This window comes from Trachemys scripta, chromosome 2 (assembly GCF_013100865.1).
Source record: "Trachemys scripta elegans isolate TJP31775 chromosome 2, CAS_Tse_1.0, whole genome shotgun sequence".
In the NCBI taxonomy this organism is placed as follows: Eukaryota; Metazoa; Chordata; order Testudines; family Emydidae; genus Trachemys; species Trachemys scripta.
In genome coordinates, this window is record NC_048299.1 from 35,880,543 (window position 1) to 35,896,135 (window position 15,593).

The following is a 15,593-nucleotide window of genomic DNA, read 5'->3' on the forward strand; positions in this document are numbered from 1 at the left end:
TATAACCATGTTCCGATACCATATCACAGCCTATGGGCTCTAAGTTCTTGTTTATAACAAGCTTATTCCTCTAAAATTTCCCAGTCACCACCATTGATTCAGCTCTACTGAGAATAGCCCTGGTGTAGACAATGGTAAGTGCCGCCCAGCGGGAGCCCATACCCCAGCCCCCTCCCGGAGCCAATACCCCATTCCCTCACCTGCACCCCAAGCCCCTGCATATTCTTTTTACCACACTTCTAACCTTAGCAAATCAAGAAATTTCCACACAAATTTCATTCTAATCAGCTGCAGTTGTACCCAGATATCAATTCAACTAAAAACATAAATAATAACAGTCATGCTCAGAGGGCTCCATTAGAATCAGGGTCCAACTGTGCTAAGTGCTAAAGGTGAAGGTTACATATCTACCACAGCCCCAACTCCATCTCCTTGCTCATGGTCCATGGGGGACTTCAATCACTCAGACATCTGCTGAGAGAGCAATACAGCAGTGCACAGACAATCCAGGAAATTTTTGGAGAGTGTTGGGGACAATTTCCTGGTACAAGTGCTGGAGGAACTGACTAGGGACCATGCTCCTCTTGACCTGCTGCTTACAAACAGGGGTAGGGGAAGTAGAAGTAGTCGGCAACCTAGGCAGCAGTGACCATGAGATGGTTGAGTTCAGGATCCTGACAAAAGAAGAAAGGAGAGTAGCAAAACATAGACCCTGGACTTCAGAAAAGCAGACTTTGACTCCCTTAGGGAACTGATGGGCAGGATCCCCTGGGAAGCTAATATGAGGGGGCAAGGAGCCCAGGAGAGCTGGCTGTATTTTAAAGAAGCTAATATGAGGGCACAAGAACAAACCATCCCAAAGTGCAGAAAGAATAGCAAATATGGCAGACGACCAGCTTGGCTTAACAGTGAAATATTTGGTGAGCTTAAATTCAAAAAGGAAGCTTACAAGAAGTGGAAATTTGGACAGATGACTAGGGAAGATTATAAAAATATTGCTAGAGCAAGCAGGGGTGTAATCAGGAAGGCCAAGGCACAATTGGAGTTGCAGCTAGCCAGGGATGTGAGGGGTAACAAGAAGGTTTTCTACAGATATGTTAGCAACAAGAAGGTCAGGGACCCTTACTGAATGGGGGAGGCAACACAGTAACAGATGATGTGGAAAAAGCTGAAGTACTCAATGCTTTTTTTGCCTCAGTCTTCACAGACAAGGTCAGCTCCCAGACTGCTGCACTGGGCAACACAGTATGGGGAGCAGGTGAGCAGCCCTCAGTAGTGAAAGAACAGGTTAAGAACTATGTAGAAAAGCTGGACATGCACAAGTCCATGGGTCCAAATCTAATGCATCCATGGGTGCTGAGGGAGTTGGCTGATGTGATTGCAGAGCCACTGGCCATTATCTTTGAAAACTCGTGGTGACCAGGGGAGATCCTAGACGACTGGAAAAAGGCAAATATAGTGCCCACATTTTAAAAAAGGAAAGAAAGAGAACCCGAGGAACTACAGCCTCACTTCAATCCCTGGGAAAATCATGGAGCAGGTACTCAAGGAATCCATTTTGAAGCACTTGGAGGAGAGGAAGGTGGTCAGGAACAAGGGCAAGTCATGCCTGACAAACCTGATTGCCTTCTATGATGAGATAACTGGCTCTGTGGATATGGAGAAAGTGGTGGATGTGATATATCTTGACTTTAGCAAAATTTTTGATACGGTCTCCCACAGTATTCTTGCCAGCAAGTTAAAAAAGTATGGCTTGGATAAATGGAATATAAGGTGGATAGAAATCTGGCTAGATTGTCGGGCTCAATAAGTAGTGATCAACAGCTCGATGTCTAGTTGGCAACCGGTATCAAGCGGAGTACCCCAGGGGTCGATCCTGGGGCCGGTTTTGTTCAACATCTTTATTACTGATCTGGATGATGGGATTAATTGCACCCTCAGCAAGTTCGCAGATGACACTAAGCTGGGAGGAGAGGTAGATATGCTGGAGGGTAGGGATAGGGTCCAGAGTGACCTAGACAAATTGGAGGATTGGGCCAAAAGAAATCTGATGAGGTTCAACAAGGACAAGTGCAGAGTCCTATACTCAGGAAGGAAGAATCCCATGCACCGCTAAAGGCTGGGGACCAATTGGCTAAGCAGCAGTTCTGCAGAAAAGGACCTGGGGATTACAGTGGACGAGAAGCTGGATATGAGTCAGCAATGTGCCCTCATTGCCAAGAAGGCCAACGGCATTTTGGGCTGTATTAGTAGGAGCATTGCCAGCAGATCGAGGGAAGTGATCATTCCCCTCTATTCGACACTGGTGAGGCCACACCTGGAGTATCGCATCCAGTTTTGGTCCCCCCACTACAGAAGGAATGGGGACAAATTGGAGAGAGTCCAGCGGAGGGCAACGAAAATGATTAGGGGGCTGGGGCACATGACTTATAAGGAGAGGATGAGGAAACTGGGGTTTATTTAGTCTGCAGAAGAGAAGAGTGAGGGGGGATTTGATAGCAGCCTTCAACTACCTGAAGGGGGGTTCCATAGAGGATGGAGCTATGCGTTCTTAGTGGTGGCAGATGACAGAACAAGAAGCAATGGTCTCAAGTTGCAGTGGTGGTTTAGGTTGGATATTAGGAAAAACTATTTCACTAGGAGGGTGGTGAAGCACTGGAAGGGGTTACCTAGGGAGGTGGTGGAATCTCCATCCTTAAAGGTTTTTAAGGCCTGGCTTGACAAAGCCTTGGCTGGGATGGTTTAGTTCAGGGATCATCAACCTTTGGCTCACGGCTCGCCTGGTGGGCCGGGCCAGTTTGTTTACATGCCACATCCGCAGGTTCGGCCGATCACAGCTCCCACTGGCCAAGGTTCGCCGCTCCAGGCCAATGGGGGCTGTGGGAAGCAGCGGCCAGCACGTCCCTTGGCCCGCGGCGCTTCCCACAGCCCCCAATAGCCTGGAGCAGCGGACCACGGCCAGTGGGAGCCGCGATCGGCCAAACCTGCAGACACCGCAGGTAAACAAACCGGCCCGGCCCGCCAGGGTGCTTACCCTGGTGGGCCGCATGCCAAAGGTTGCCGATCCCTGATTTAGTTGCTTTGAGCAGGGGATTGGACTAGATGACCTCCTGAGGTCTCTTCCTCTGGTACAGTTACATCAGAGGGTCACAAACACAGAATATTCCTATCAGTATAGATTTTGGAAAACAGATAATGTACAGTAACTCCTCGCTTAACATTGTAGTTATGTTCCTTAAAAATGCTACTTTAGCGAAACGATGTTAAGTGAATCTATTTCCCCATAAGAATGAATGTAAATAGGAAGGGTTAGGTTCTAGGGAAATTTTTTTGTATATTTTTGTGTGTATATAACTTTAAACAATTTAATACTGTACACAGCAATGATGATTGTGAAGCTTGGTTGAGGCGGTGGAGTCAGAAGGTGGGATATTTCTCAGGGAATGCCTTAGTGCTAAATGATGAATTAGCACTCAGCTGAGCCCACAAGGATTAACACATTATTGTTAAATGTAGCCTTATACTCTGCAAGGCAGCACGCATGGCGGGAGTAGACATAGCATGGCAGAGAGAGAGAGAGACCCCGATCGTGTGTGTGAGAAAGAGACAGACAGACAGGCATTGCACCCTTAAGTACGCTGACCCCACTCTAAATACACTGCCTTTTTAAGGAGATCAGCAAGTTGAGACAGCAGCTGCTGCCAGCAAGCTCCCACCATCCTGAGCCCTGTCACATCCCCCCCTGCTCTGTGGAGATGGGGTACAGGAGCAGGGGGACAGGAGCGGGGGAGGGGGACACCCTGACATTAGCACCCCTCTTCACTACCCCCCACCAACCAAGCAGAAGGCTCCCGGAGCAGCTCCAAGGCAGAGAGGGCAGGAGCAGCACACGGCAGTGGAGGGAGGGACAGCTGAACTGCCCAGTAAGTGATAGCCTGTCTGGCGGCTGCCACACACAGAACTTAGGGGAGCTGATGGGGAACTGCCAACCCACCCTGGTTCCAAGCCCCCACCAGCTAACTCCAACGGGCTGCTCTTTCTGTAATCAGTGGACAAAGCAGAGGGTTGCCAAACAATGTTATAAAGAAGCATTGCGCAACTTTAAACGATCATGTTCTCTAACTGATCAGCAATGTAACAATGAAACAACGTTAACTGGAACAACGTGAAGTGAGGAGTTACAGGACTGGACTCTGATTCATAGCTATTCCAATATAATGAGACAGTATTGCTTCTGAAGTGTCTAGAAGAGAAATCAGAGGTGAGACAAGGTATAACACACTGTCAAATTGCTGAAAGAAAAGGTCTTATTTTGGACTGACCGTTATGAGATGAGGGCAGTGGTTACAGATGTGCAACCACATTATGGTACTTGATGGTATTTCCAGTATAAGCTAGAGCCAAAATCATGTAACTCAATATTCAGATACTCTAACAGCTCTGACCCTTTGTATATCTAGTGTATCTGCAGTAGATTAAAAGGGTTTGTGGTCCATGTTGAGATTGCTGGAGAAGTAGAGGGCTGATCATTAAAGCGCAATCAAAGATTATTTGTGGAACCTTAAAAAAAAAAACCTAAAATGTTCAAGTATTTAATCATATTTACAATCTAACTATTTTAGTTTCATATATGCAAATCACTACATATAATTACAAAGTAAATCACTAAAAATAAACATCTTAAATACAGCAAGAGGTATCATTAATAGGAAAGGGACACTGACAGTTTGCATTAAAGTAGATCTAAAAGTATTGGTTTTACCCATAAAAACTCATTGGAAAACAAGTTTCAAAGTTCACGTAAGGGACAGTAGAGTCCTGTATTTTTTATTTATTTATTTATTTACTTAACACTTTGTTGACTATTGATTCAACAACAGACATTTACCATACCTTAACAAGAGCTCTGAAACATTTATTTTCATACTTTCTAATGGGAAAGAATATTTTCAATGCTATTTTCTCCTTGATAAGAAGGGCTTTCCTGAGAAGCAACTGGCAAGGCTGCATTGTGTAGAACACTGCAGTGGCATTCACTACCATAAGCAGTGTAACTTGAAAGAAAGAGAGAATGGATAACAAATCCACCAATACTGCCATTCCCCCAACATCCTAAAGAAAAATAATCCTGTAATTCAAGCATTGAACTAGGACTCAGAAGTTCTGCCTTGATTCCCCTTATTTAAAATTTAATAGTTTAATAAAATTTAAAACCAGAAGGGACCATTAGATTATCTAGCCTGACCTTGGGGATAACACAGACTGCTAAATTTTACCCAGTTACCCCTACATTGAGCCAAATAACTTGGGTTAGACTAAAGCATTTCAGTCCTCAGAAGACTAAATTGTGTGCCACAAGTAGCGAACAGGAGAAACTAGGTGCCACCAATGCCCGAAGAACCTGCAATGTCATGGAGTTGATTAGGTGACATATGCCCAGATGACCCTAGCAAGCAATCCAGATACCATGCTACAAAGGAGCCAAAAAAAACCAAGGCCCCAGGCTATCTGACCTGGGAGAAAATTCTTTCCCAACTCTAAACCTAGCAATCAGTTTGGCTCTGAGCATGTGAGCAAGACACACCAGCCAAGCTTCTGAGAAAGAGGATTCACTGTATCACCTCGTACAACTGGTCTACCCTGTCCTTTGTTCTGTCACCAGCTGTGGCCAAGTTCTGGTGCGGGGGGGGGGGGGGGGGGAAGAGAGACACACAAGGAACAGAATATATCAAGTCCACTGTGCATTTGGGAAAAAATTCCTTCCTGACCCCTGGTGATGAATTGATTGATGCTGGAGACCTGATTATAGCCATTGTCATAACACAGAGCGGTTAACGTTTTCATAGTGAGGGCAATGCAGAACTTGATGTTCTCCCTATGGCCCGTGAAAGAAGTTAATAAACAAAGGGATTCATAGATTCACATTCAAAGTCCAGAAGGGACCACCACAATCATCTAACCCAACCCTCCCACAGACACAGGCCATAGAATTTCTCTCAGAAACTACAATAAAGCACATGGATTAGAAAGATATCAAATCTCACTTTAAAGACTCCAAACAATGGTGAGTCCACAACCTCCCATGTAAGCTATTCCAATTTTTAAAATCACACTCACTGCTAGGAAATTGCATCTTATTTCAAGGCTGAATTTGCCCGACTTCAACTTCCAGCCCCTGGATCTTATGATGTCTGTCAGCCAGGTTGAAAAGCTTCCCACTGTCAGATATTTTTTTCCCATATGTTAGTACCTATGCACAGCAATCAAGTCACCTCAACCTTCTCTGCCATAAACAGAATAGGTTTAGCTCCTAAAACTCTCAAAGGCTTGTTTTCTAGACTCTGGATCACTTTTGCAGCCGTCCTTTGAACTCTCACCACTATTTCCACATCCTTCTTGAAACATGGACACCAGAACTGGACATATTCTAGCAGTAATCTTCCCAATACTGGGTTCAGAGACAAGGTAACTTCCCTACCTCAACTTAATATTCCCCTTTTTATACATCTGAGGATTGTATTAGCCATTTTTTTGACAGCATTGCATTGAAAGCTCATGCTGATGTAGACGCAAGTCCTTCCCTGAGTCTCTGCTTGCCAAAACAGTCTCCCTTCTTGTAGGTACAGCCCGCATTCTTTGTTCCCAGGTGCGTACTTGGCATCTGACTATATTAAAATGCATTTTGTTAGACTCTGACCATTTAATCAAGTGATTGAGATCACTATCAGTAACCTGTCCTCATTATTTACTATCCCACCAATCCTTATCTACAAATTTTATCAGCAATGATTTTATATTGTCTAGCTCTGATAAAAATATGGAATAGCGTTGAGCCATAAACTGCTCCCTGATGGACCCTACTAGAAACAGCCCCATGAACTGATGTCTCACTATGAGCAACTATGTTTTGAGTTCTGTAAGTGAGCTAGTTCTTGATCCAGCTAATGTGTACCCTGTAGTTCTATATAATGCAAGTTTTTTAGTCAAAATGTCATTTGGTACTTTGTCAAATGCCTTGGGGACTTCCAAATAAACTATATCAACATAGTTTATCAACCAGACCCATAATTTTGTCAAAAAAGACCACAAGCTTGTTTGTCAAGACTTACCTTTTATTAAACCATGTTGACTGGCATATTTTTAGCCTATAATTCTTTGTAGATACTATTTCATTGTTTTGTCAGGGATCTATAGTTCCCTAAGGGGTCATCCCTTTTAAAATGAGGATACTACTACTTCCCTACCTCTGAGGGCTGTTTAAGGCTGAATTCATTAGTGTAACTGAAGTGCTCATATACTACGGTGATGAATGCCTCAGTAAATCCTATTAAAAACAAGATAGGTACACAAACTGGGATACAGGAGCCACCCCAGAACACAGATTCTTAGCACACAACAGGTGCAAATCCTCTGAATGGGTTCCCAAAATCTTGCTCATCCATCCCCTTTCGACATCAGAATTTGACCACTCACACTAAATCTGAACCTCTTACAGCCACAGATGTGGGGGCAGGATTTGGCCCTTGATTAACATACTGAAAAAAAGATAGGCATTTTTAGAAATGCCTGGAACATTCTTTTATATCCCATTTAGTAGTAAAGATTTAATAAAGACATAAATACTCACTTCAGATTTCCTTTAATGATACTACTCAGTAAGAGCTCAGGATTGATAATGCACTGAACAACATTACAAGCAGATGTGAAGGTGGTAAATCACCACCGCGTCTTTTTGATCTCTAATTTCTGTGTTGCAGAACACATTTGTAAATAGGTATGAAAACTATTCTCTGAAACATGCATCAGTGTAGGTAGTTTGACCTTTGGAAGTCCCTGACAACTTTGGAAGTCCCTGACTTTCTATGCTGAAAATGGGTTGCTGAACTCTCAACAGCAGCTTCCAATGACTGTTCATCTTCTAAAATGCATATGTAATTTACCCTTTATCCTAATGAAACTCATGATTATAATCTTTTGTATTACAATACAGTTTCTTCCTTCAGTCATAAATTTGTATTTTTAAATAGAGCTAATAAAATCTACAGTAAACTGATTATGTTTTCTGAATTCAACATAAAGTGGACAACTATAGCACATTATACTTTACTGTAAAATAAATATTAGCTTCTGATGCAGTCTCAGTCAGCAATTGTGTTAAAATAGTTGCTCTTTTTGCTAGCAGGTAATATGATCTTTATATTATTTCAGTTTACAGTACCGTTTTCCTTTAAGTAAAAAATTAAAAGACAAAAATAAAAATGCAACTTACCCCCATTATCTGTTCTCTTTAAAGCACCATCCTTATGAGGGCATAATTCGCATCTCTAGGGAAAAGCAAAAACAAAACAAAGAATTGGAATGATCATAGAACATTATAAGAGAAACCATATAGATTATACAAAAGTATCATTGTAATTGTCTTCTATAATTGACAGATTAGAGTTTGAGAAGCAAGCGGATACACATTTCCATTAATCTAAACAATGCTAAGGAAGTATTCATAATACAGAGCTCTTAGGGAATGAAGTTGCTAATTTCTGATATGTTTCAAACCACAGCACTGTACTCACTTAAATAGGAAACAAGTTACTTGTAATTCTACTTCTCACCAGATAGCTTTCAGAATTCTCATTTCTGGATCTTCACTCCCTAGAAAGACAGACCTCCAAGGATCTGGGAGGGAGGGGCTAATCCCAAAGGAACCAGGATGGAACCCAAGATTGTGAGAGAGATATTTGCTTCCATCAGAATCTCGGGGTCCATTGAAGTCATGAATACAGCTGCAGACATAAGACTTAATATTCATAGCATGGTCTTAGCAGTCACTGCTGCCTCTTGCTTCTCCCTCCTGATACAACGTGCATCCTGTTCCAAGACAGCAGACTTTGAGTGGAGATATACTTGGCAACTCAGTAGAGAATGGGCCAATTCACCTGTGTCCAGAGACAACAATATTCTTCCTGACCATCAGCTTGCTCTCATTCAGATGGCTAATCATAGTGAGGTGATGGAGGAGCCTACAACACTGACAGTTCCTCTGGAGCAGGGTGTCAAACTCATTTAATGAAGAGTGAAAAATTCCATTCTTAATTAATTTTTTTCATTCTATAGCAAAACTCCCACTGGCAACAATGGGAGGCTTGCACAAATATCAAAGGCAGAATTTGGCTTTAGGTAGTAACTAAAACTTTTACATTACTTATTATTTGTTCAGTACACAGTTGTCATTCAGCACCATGCCAAGGGGTTGGGGTCGCCTTTAGAGCCACTGATATTTTTGCCCTTTGTTTTTCCTCCATCCCCATCCTCTCCCGTCCATATCTTCTCCTTTCTTCTCTCAGCATTTCCTTCCCTACAGCACCTTGCAAATCCCACAGGCTTCACTCTCACCCTTCCCTCATGGCTTCTGCTAAAATGATCAGCAGTTAAATAATTAATGCTTACATGAAGGTGTCATCATGTGGCTTTAGAATTGGTTAGTAAAAAGATGGTTTCAACACCTGTCAGTCATTTTTTAAGGCTGCCTGCAGACTCAGGCAGACAACACTACATCAGTTGCACTCAGTTCACATTTCTGAAGGGTTTATTTGCAATCGGAAGTGCTATTTTTTTTTTTTTTAATTAAAACAAATTCTGCAGAATCTGTATAGGTCATGTAAACCACAAAAATACACTTATGGGTGGTATGTTTGACAGACACCTGCCCTCCAGGCATCAAACACTAGCTGCACTAAGGCCCCTCAAAGTGGGAGTACACTGGGGTCAAAACCAATCCTCAACACACTAAAGGAGCTAATTCCACAGCATGTGGGCAATCTTGGCACAATAAGCACTCTGACTGTGCAAACAGCTCTGAAAAATCTTGACACAAGCCCAAGTTAGCACTGAAAGTAATTACTACAGCTTCAGAGATTAACAGGCTTGGCCTGCCTAGATCCCCAAATGTACATTACCACTGAAGTCTCTCAGAACAGTTTCCCAATCCTAAATACATACGGAGAAGGGATACAAGAGGCTTCAAGTGCTAATGTGCATAAAGTTATTAAAAGCTTCAGCACTGGCAAGTCAGAGAGCAGTTTGCTTTCTCTCTGTGCCCCCTGGTATTGCCTAACACTACTAGCACTGACTTCAAGCATCAGTATCTGTACATGGCAAAACCATTGGCAGGAATGACACAGGATGCTTCAGTGGAGGTGGTGAAGCTACATCAGTGGACATAGGGCAGAAAACTGATGTCTGCACTACTTGCATCAGTGCATACCCAAATCTCTCCAGAGGTGAGGCCAACTCAGGCTTTCCTCTTTCAAAGCCCTCTGGTCTGATCTGAAGCTGAGATCAATGGAATCTCTAGAGTAAAGCTGTCTCAAGGAACAGTTGAAAGCATTCCCTAGGACACCTGTGTATTTGAGACAGTATCTGCCCCAAACACTCCTTTCACAGGACACATGGAAGAAAATGCAACACATGCCTTTTCATAATAGGCACGCCTCTGGAGTTAAGGATGCATATTTTGTCACCCTGAAAGGACATAAAAAACCCTAATACACACACGAAGCAAGTAAATGACATTCACAGAATCTGAAGTATCAATGAAAAGAGCTGAAACCCTCAGTGCCTGAAACAGACCTGAATCACAAAAACGTAGGTTACTTACTTGTAACTGTGGTTCCTCAGGAGGTGTAGTCCATAACTGTTTTCCACATGTGGGTATGCACCATGCACCTGAGACTGGAAAATCTTGCAACTAGTGTCCATTGGTCCATGCCTGCACCCTGGCTCTCCTCACATGCAGCACTGAGGGTATAAAGGGAGTTGCGGTCTGACCATCTCTCCAGTTCCTTCCCTGCCACAAATCCAGTCATGATCCAAAGTAGAGGGGAAGGAAGATGGGAAGCAGAATACAGATAGGGACCACACATCTCAAAACTCCCAGTTACAGGTAAGTAACCTCCATTTCTTCTTCAAGTGCTGGTCCCTATGTGTTTTCCATATGTTGGTGACTGGCAAGCAGTACTCAAATTGGGGAGAGTGAGGATGCAGTCAGCATACACGTCTAACACTGCAATTCCAAAGGCTGCATCAGCACATGAGGCTTGGACCAAAGCGTAATGCTTTGTGAACTTGTGGAGGGAACTCTAGGTTGCTGCCTTATAAATGGCCAGCATAAGGCACTTCTCAAAGAGATGCTACTGAGTTCACCGTGTGCCCTAGTGAAATGGGCCCTCACCCCACCAGGGGGAGGGAAAAGTGCCAATTGATAGCAAAGGAGAATACAGGCAGAAATCCACTTTGGGAATATGAGCAGATACTGCTAATCTCCATGCTCACTCTGCAATAGCAACTAATAGAATAGGTGATTTTCTAAATGGTTTCATTCTTTGTAGGTAGAATGCCAATGCTCATCTGAAATCAAGAGGATGAAGTCTCCTTTCCTTGCTAGAGGCATGAGGCTTTGGGAAGAATACCAGTAAGTGAATCGATTGGTTTATGTGGAACTCAGAAACTACCTTTGGGATGAATTTTGGAAGGAAGAGAAGGGATACCTTCTCTTTTGAAACAAAACGTGCAGCAAGTCAACCATGTGGGCCCTCCGGCTCACCTACTCTTCTGGCCAACATAATAGTGACTAGGAAGAAGACCTTCATAGAGAGGTGGAACATTGAGCACATGGCCATCAATCTGAAAGGTGGCCCAGTAAGTGCTGCAGTATAAGTACATTGGCTTCGTTAGTAGTGGAAAGACCCTAGTCAGACCCTTTAGGAATCTGGCTGCTACCAGGGAGGCTTAGGCAGACCTAAATCCTTGGGACCTGCACATCAATACTCACTCAACTTGGAAGGAGTCAGGGAGGAATTCCTTCTCCTGGAAGCAGGTTTAGAGGTGGATCTGTTTTTTATGTCTGTGACAGTGCACCTGACTCTCATAAGAAGCCTGAGAAAACGGGTCATTAGATTTATCTGAGCTGGCCTCTGCTTCTGAGCTCGTGCTTAGAATCATTCTGCTGGAGGACTAAGGCCAATGTACAGGGGAGTCTCCCAGGCCTGCATCTGACTCGGGTCTCATGGCTTTCTCCATGAGGTGCTTCCTCAGGTGGAGCTCTTATTCCTGTCAGGTCCAGGGTGGAAAGAAACAACCGACACTGCACTTGCCAGACGTATGCACCTCTCTTAGGCAGTAAGGGCAGCAATGGTGGTCATTGCTGACCACGGAGGAGCAAGGACAGGAGACTGTTTTTTAAATCCCAGAATTCTGACAAAAGTCCTACTCCCAAAAGGAAGGACAAAGAGATTCTCCCAGTGTTGGGAAAATTATGCTACACTAACTACATAATATACTATAAAAACAGTTACAAACTATATGCAATTATATTTACTGAGATTAAGATGATGCGAGGATAGCTCCAGAAATAAAGATTCCAACTCAGGCCACGTGGCGGTAACAAGGAACTGGAGAGGCAGTCAGTGTGCACTTTCCCTTATACCCTGGGTGCTGAACATAAGAAGATGCAGGGCGCAGGTGCAAACCACTGGACACTACTGGCAAAATTTTCCAGTATCAGGTGCATAGTGAGAATAAGTATCCACGTGTGGAATACTGATAGGAACAAGCATTCAAAACAGGGCCAGCTCCAGGCACCAGCTTACCAAGCAGGTGCTTGGGGTGGCCACTTCGGAGCGGGGCGGCACGTCCAGCTGTTCGGCAGCAATTCGGCGGACGGTCCCTCTCTCCCACTCGGAGCGAAGGACCTTCCGCTGAATTGCCACCGCAGATCGCGATCACGGCTTTTTTTGTTCGTTTGTTTGGCTGCTTGGGGCAGCCAAAACCCTGGAGCCAGCCGTGATTCGAAAACCCACTAATGTTCCTCAGAGAAATCTGGAAACCAGAGATGGGCCAGAGGTGCCCAAAAGGCCACAGGAACATCAAAATAAACAGGACTAGACTGACAGGAACACGGGGGAAATATCAAAAAAGGGTCCCCAAAACAGAGCAGGTAGAAGAGATGGCTCCTGAGGGATGCTCTTTCAGTGGCAGAGCTTCGGCTTGTTTTGCCTAGCAAAATGAAGGCTGTGAGAGGATATGATTGCTTTCTATAAAATATGTCAGGGGGGTAAACAGCAGGGAAGACTAAAAGTTATTTAAGATGAAAGCTATTGTTAGCACAAAAACAAATGGATATAACTGGCCATGAACAAATTTCAAGCTGCAAATCGGAAGGTTTTTAACCAGCAGAGGAGTGAGGTTCTGGAACAGCTTCCCAAAAGGAGTTGTGGGGGCAAACTTAGTTTTAAAATATCACTTGATAAATTTATGAGTGGGACTATATGATGGAGTGGCTTGCAATGGCGGGGGCAGGGCTAGGCAGCCCTGGTGGTCCCCTCAGTTCATGTTTTATGTTCCTAAAACTCTCATGCTTCAGGGGTCAGCAGCTCACCTGCAGGGTCAGGAAGGGAATTTCCCGCACACACATTGTATTTGGGCGGAGGGGGCAGGTGTCTCCTTTCACTGAACCATCAGAGATGGCCACAGCTGGAGATGGAACACTGGATGGGGTAGGCTGATGTTCTGAGATCGTACTGAGAATTCTTTCAGGAGCTTACTGCTTAGTTCTTGCTCACATGCTCATGGTCCAACTGTTCATTATACATGGAGTCTGGAAGGAATTTTTCCCCAGGTCAGACTTGCATGGAACTTGAGAGCTTTTTGCCTACCTCTGCAGCGTGGGGTGTGGGTCACTTGCTAGGATCATCTGGGATCTGGGCATATTTTACTTAATTCCCTGCCAATTCAGGGAACTGGTGCCTCCGCCCCTCCTGTTTTCTGCCCACAGCACATAATGGTTTAGTCTCCTGAGGGCTAGAACACTTCAGTTTAATTCTGGTTGTTGGTCTTTGTGTAAAGGTGACTGGGTGCTTTAGTGGCCTGTGATATAAAGGATGTCAGACTAGATAATCTGGTGGTCCTTTCTGGCCTTAAACTCTATGGCAGTCACTAAATAATTGACTGGAAGCTTCCCAATGCAGCAGCTGGGGTGGTGTGTGACTACCAGAGAATGAATATAAGAACATAGGAACAGCCATACTGGGTCAGATCAAAGGTCCATCTAGCGCAGTATCCTGTCTTCCAACATTGGCCAATGCCAGGTACCCAAGAGAGAATAAACAGAACAAGTAATCATCAAGTGATCCATCCCGTCACCCATTCCCAGCTTCTGGCAAACAGAGACTAGGGACATCATCCCTGTCCATCCTGGCTAATAGCCATTGATTTATCTAGTTCTTTTTTGAACACTGTTATAGTCTTGGCCTTCACAACATCCTCTGGCAGGAAAATACTTCCTTTTGTTTGTTTTAAACCTGCTGCCTATCAATTTCATTAGGTGACCCCTAGTTCTTGTGTTATGAGGAGTAAATAACACTTTCTTATTTCCTTTCTTCACACTAGTCATGATTTTATAGACCTCTATCATATCCCCCCTTAGTAGTCTCTTTTCCAAGCTGAAAAGTCCCAGTCTTATTAATCTCTCATCATAACGGCAGCCATTCCATACCCCTAATCATTTTTGTTGCCCTTTTCTGAAACTTTTCCAATTCCAATACATCTTTTTTGACATGGGGCGACCACATCTGCACGCAGTATTCAAGATGTAGGCGTCCCATGGATTTATATAGAAGCAATATGATATTTTCTGTCTTATTATCTATCCCTTTCTTAATGATTCCCAACATTCTGTTTGCTTTTTTGACTACCACGGCACAATGAGTGGATGTTTTCAGAGAACTATCCACAAATTATTCCAAGATCTCTTTCTTGAGTGGTAACAGCCAATTAAGACCCCATCATTTTATATGTATAGTTGGGATTATGTTTCTCAATGTGCATTACTTTGCATTTATCAACACTGAATTTCATCTGCCATTTTGCTGCCCCGTCACCCGGTTTTGAGAGATCCTTTTGTAGCTCTTCAGTCTGCCTGGGACTTAACTCTCAAGCAATTTTGTATCATTTACAAATTTTGCCATTTCACCATTTACCCCTTTTTCCAGATGATTTATGAATATATAGAATAGGACTGGGTCCAGTACAGACCTCTGGGGGTCACCACTATTTACCTCTCTCCAGCCTGAAAACTGACCATTTATTCCTACCCTTTGTTTCCTATCTTTGAACCAGTTACTGATCCATGATCTGTGTTTCTGACAATTTTGTTCTTAGTTTCAACCAGTTTGCCCGGTTCTGAAGTCAGGCTTACCATCTTATAATTGTCAAGATCACCACTAGAGCCCTTTTTAAAAACTGGTGTCACATTAGCTATCCTCCAGTCATTTGGTACAGAAGCTGATTTAAAAAATAGGTTACAGACTAGAGTTAGTAGTTCTGCAGTTTCACATTTGAGTTCCTTCAGAACTCTTAAGAGAATACCATCTGGTCCTGGTAATTTATTTCTGTTTAGTTTATCAATTTGTTCTAAAACCTCCTCCAATGACACCTCAATCTGGGACAGTTCCTCATATTTGTCACCTAAAAAGAATGGCTCAGGTTTGGGAATCTCCCTCATATCCTCAACCGTGAAGACTGATGCAAAGCATTAATTT

At 43.5% G+C, this 15,593-nt stretch overlaps 1 protein-coding gene across 8 annotated transcripts in view; it reads right to left on the bottom strand.

The window, feature by feature from the left end:
- The window catches only part of MLLT10 (MLLT10 histone lysine methyltransferase DOT1L cofactor), a 233,769-nt gene that overhangs the window by 180,596 nt on the left and 37,580 nt on the right, over positions 1-15,593 (bottom strand). For 6 of the 8 annotated variants that reach the window (XM_034760295.1, XM_034760293.1, XM_034760296.1 and 3 more), the window contains one exon: positions 8,270-8,324. In XM_034760295.1, coding sequence (XP_034616186.1) covers positions 8,270-8,324 — 55 coding nt within the window. Of the gene's footprint in view, positions 1-8,269; positions 8,325-10,654; positions 10,773-15,593 lie in introns of those variants that run through there. The other 2 variants (XM_034760298.1, XM_034760302.1) reach the window with 2 other exon arrangements.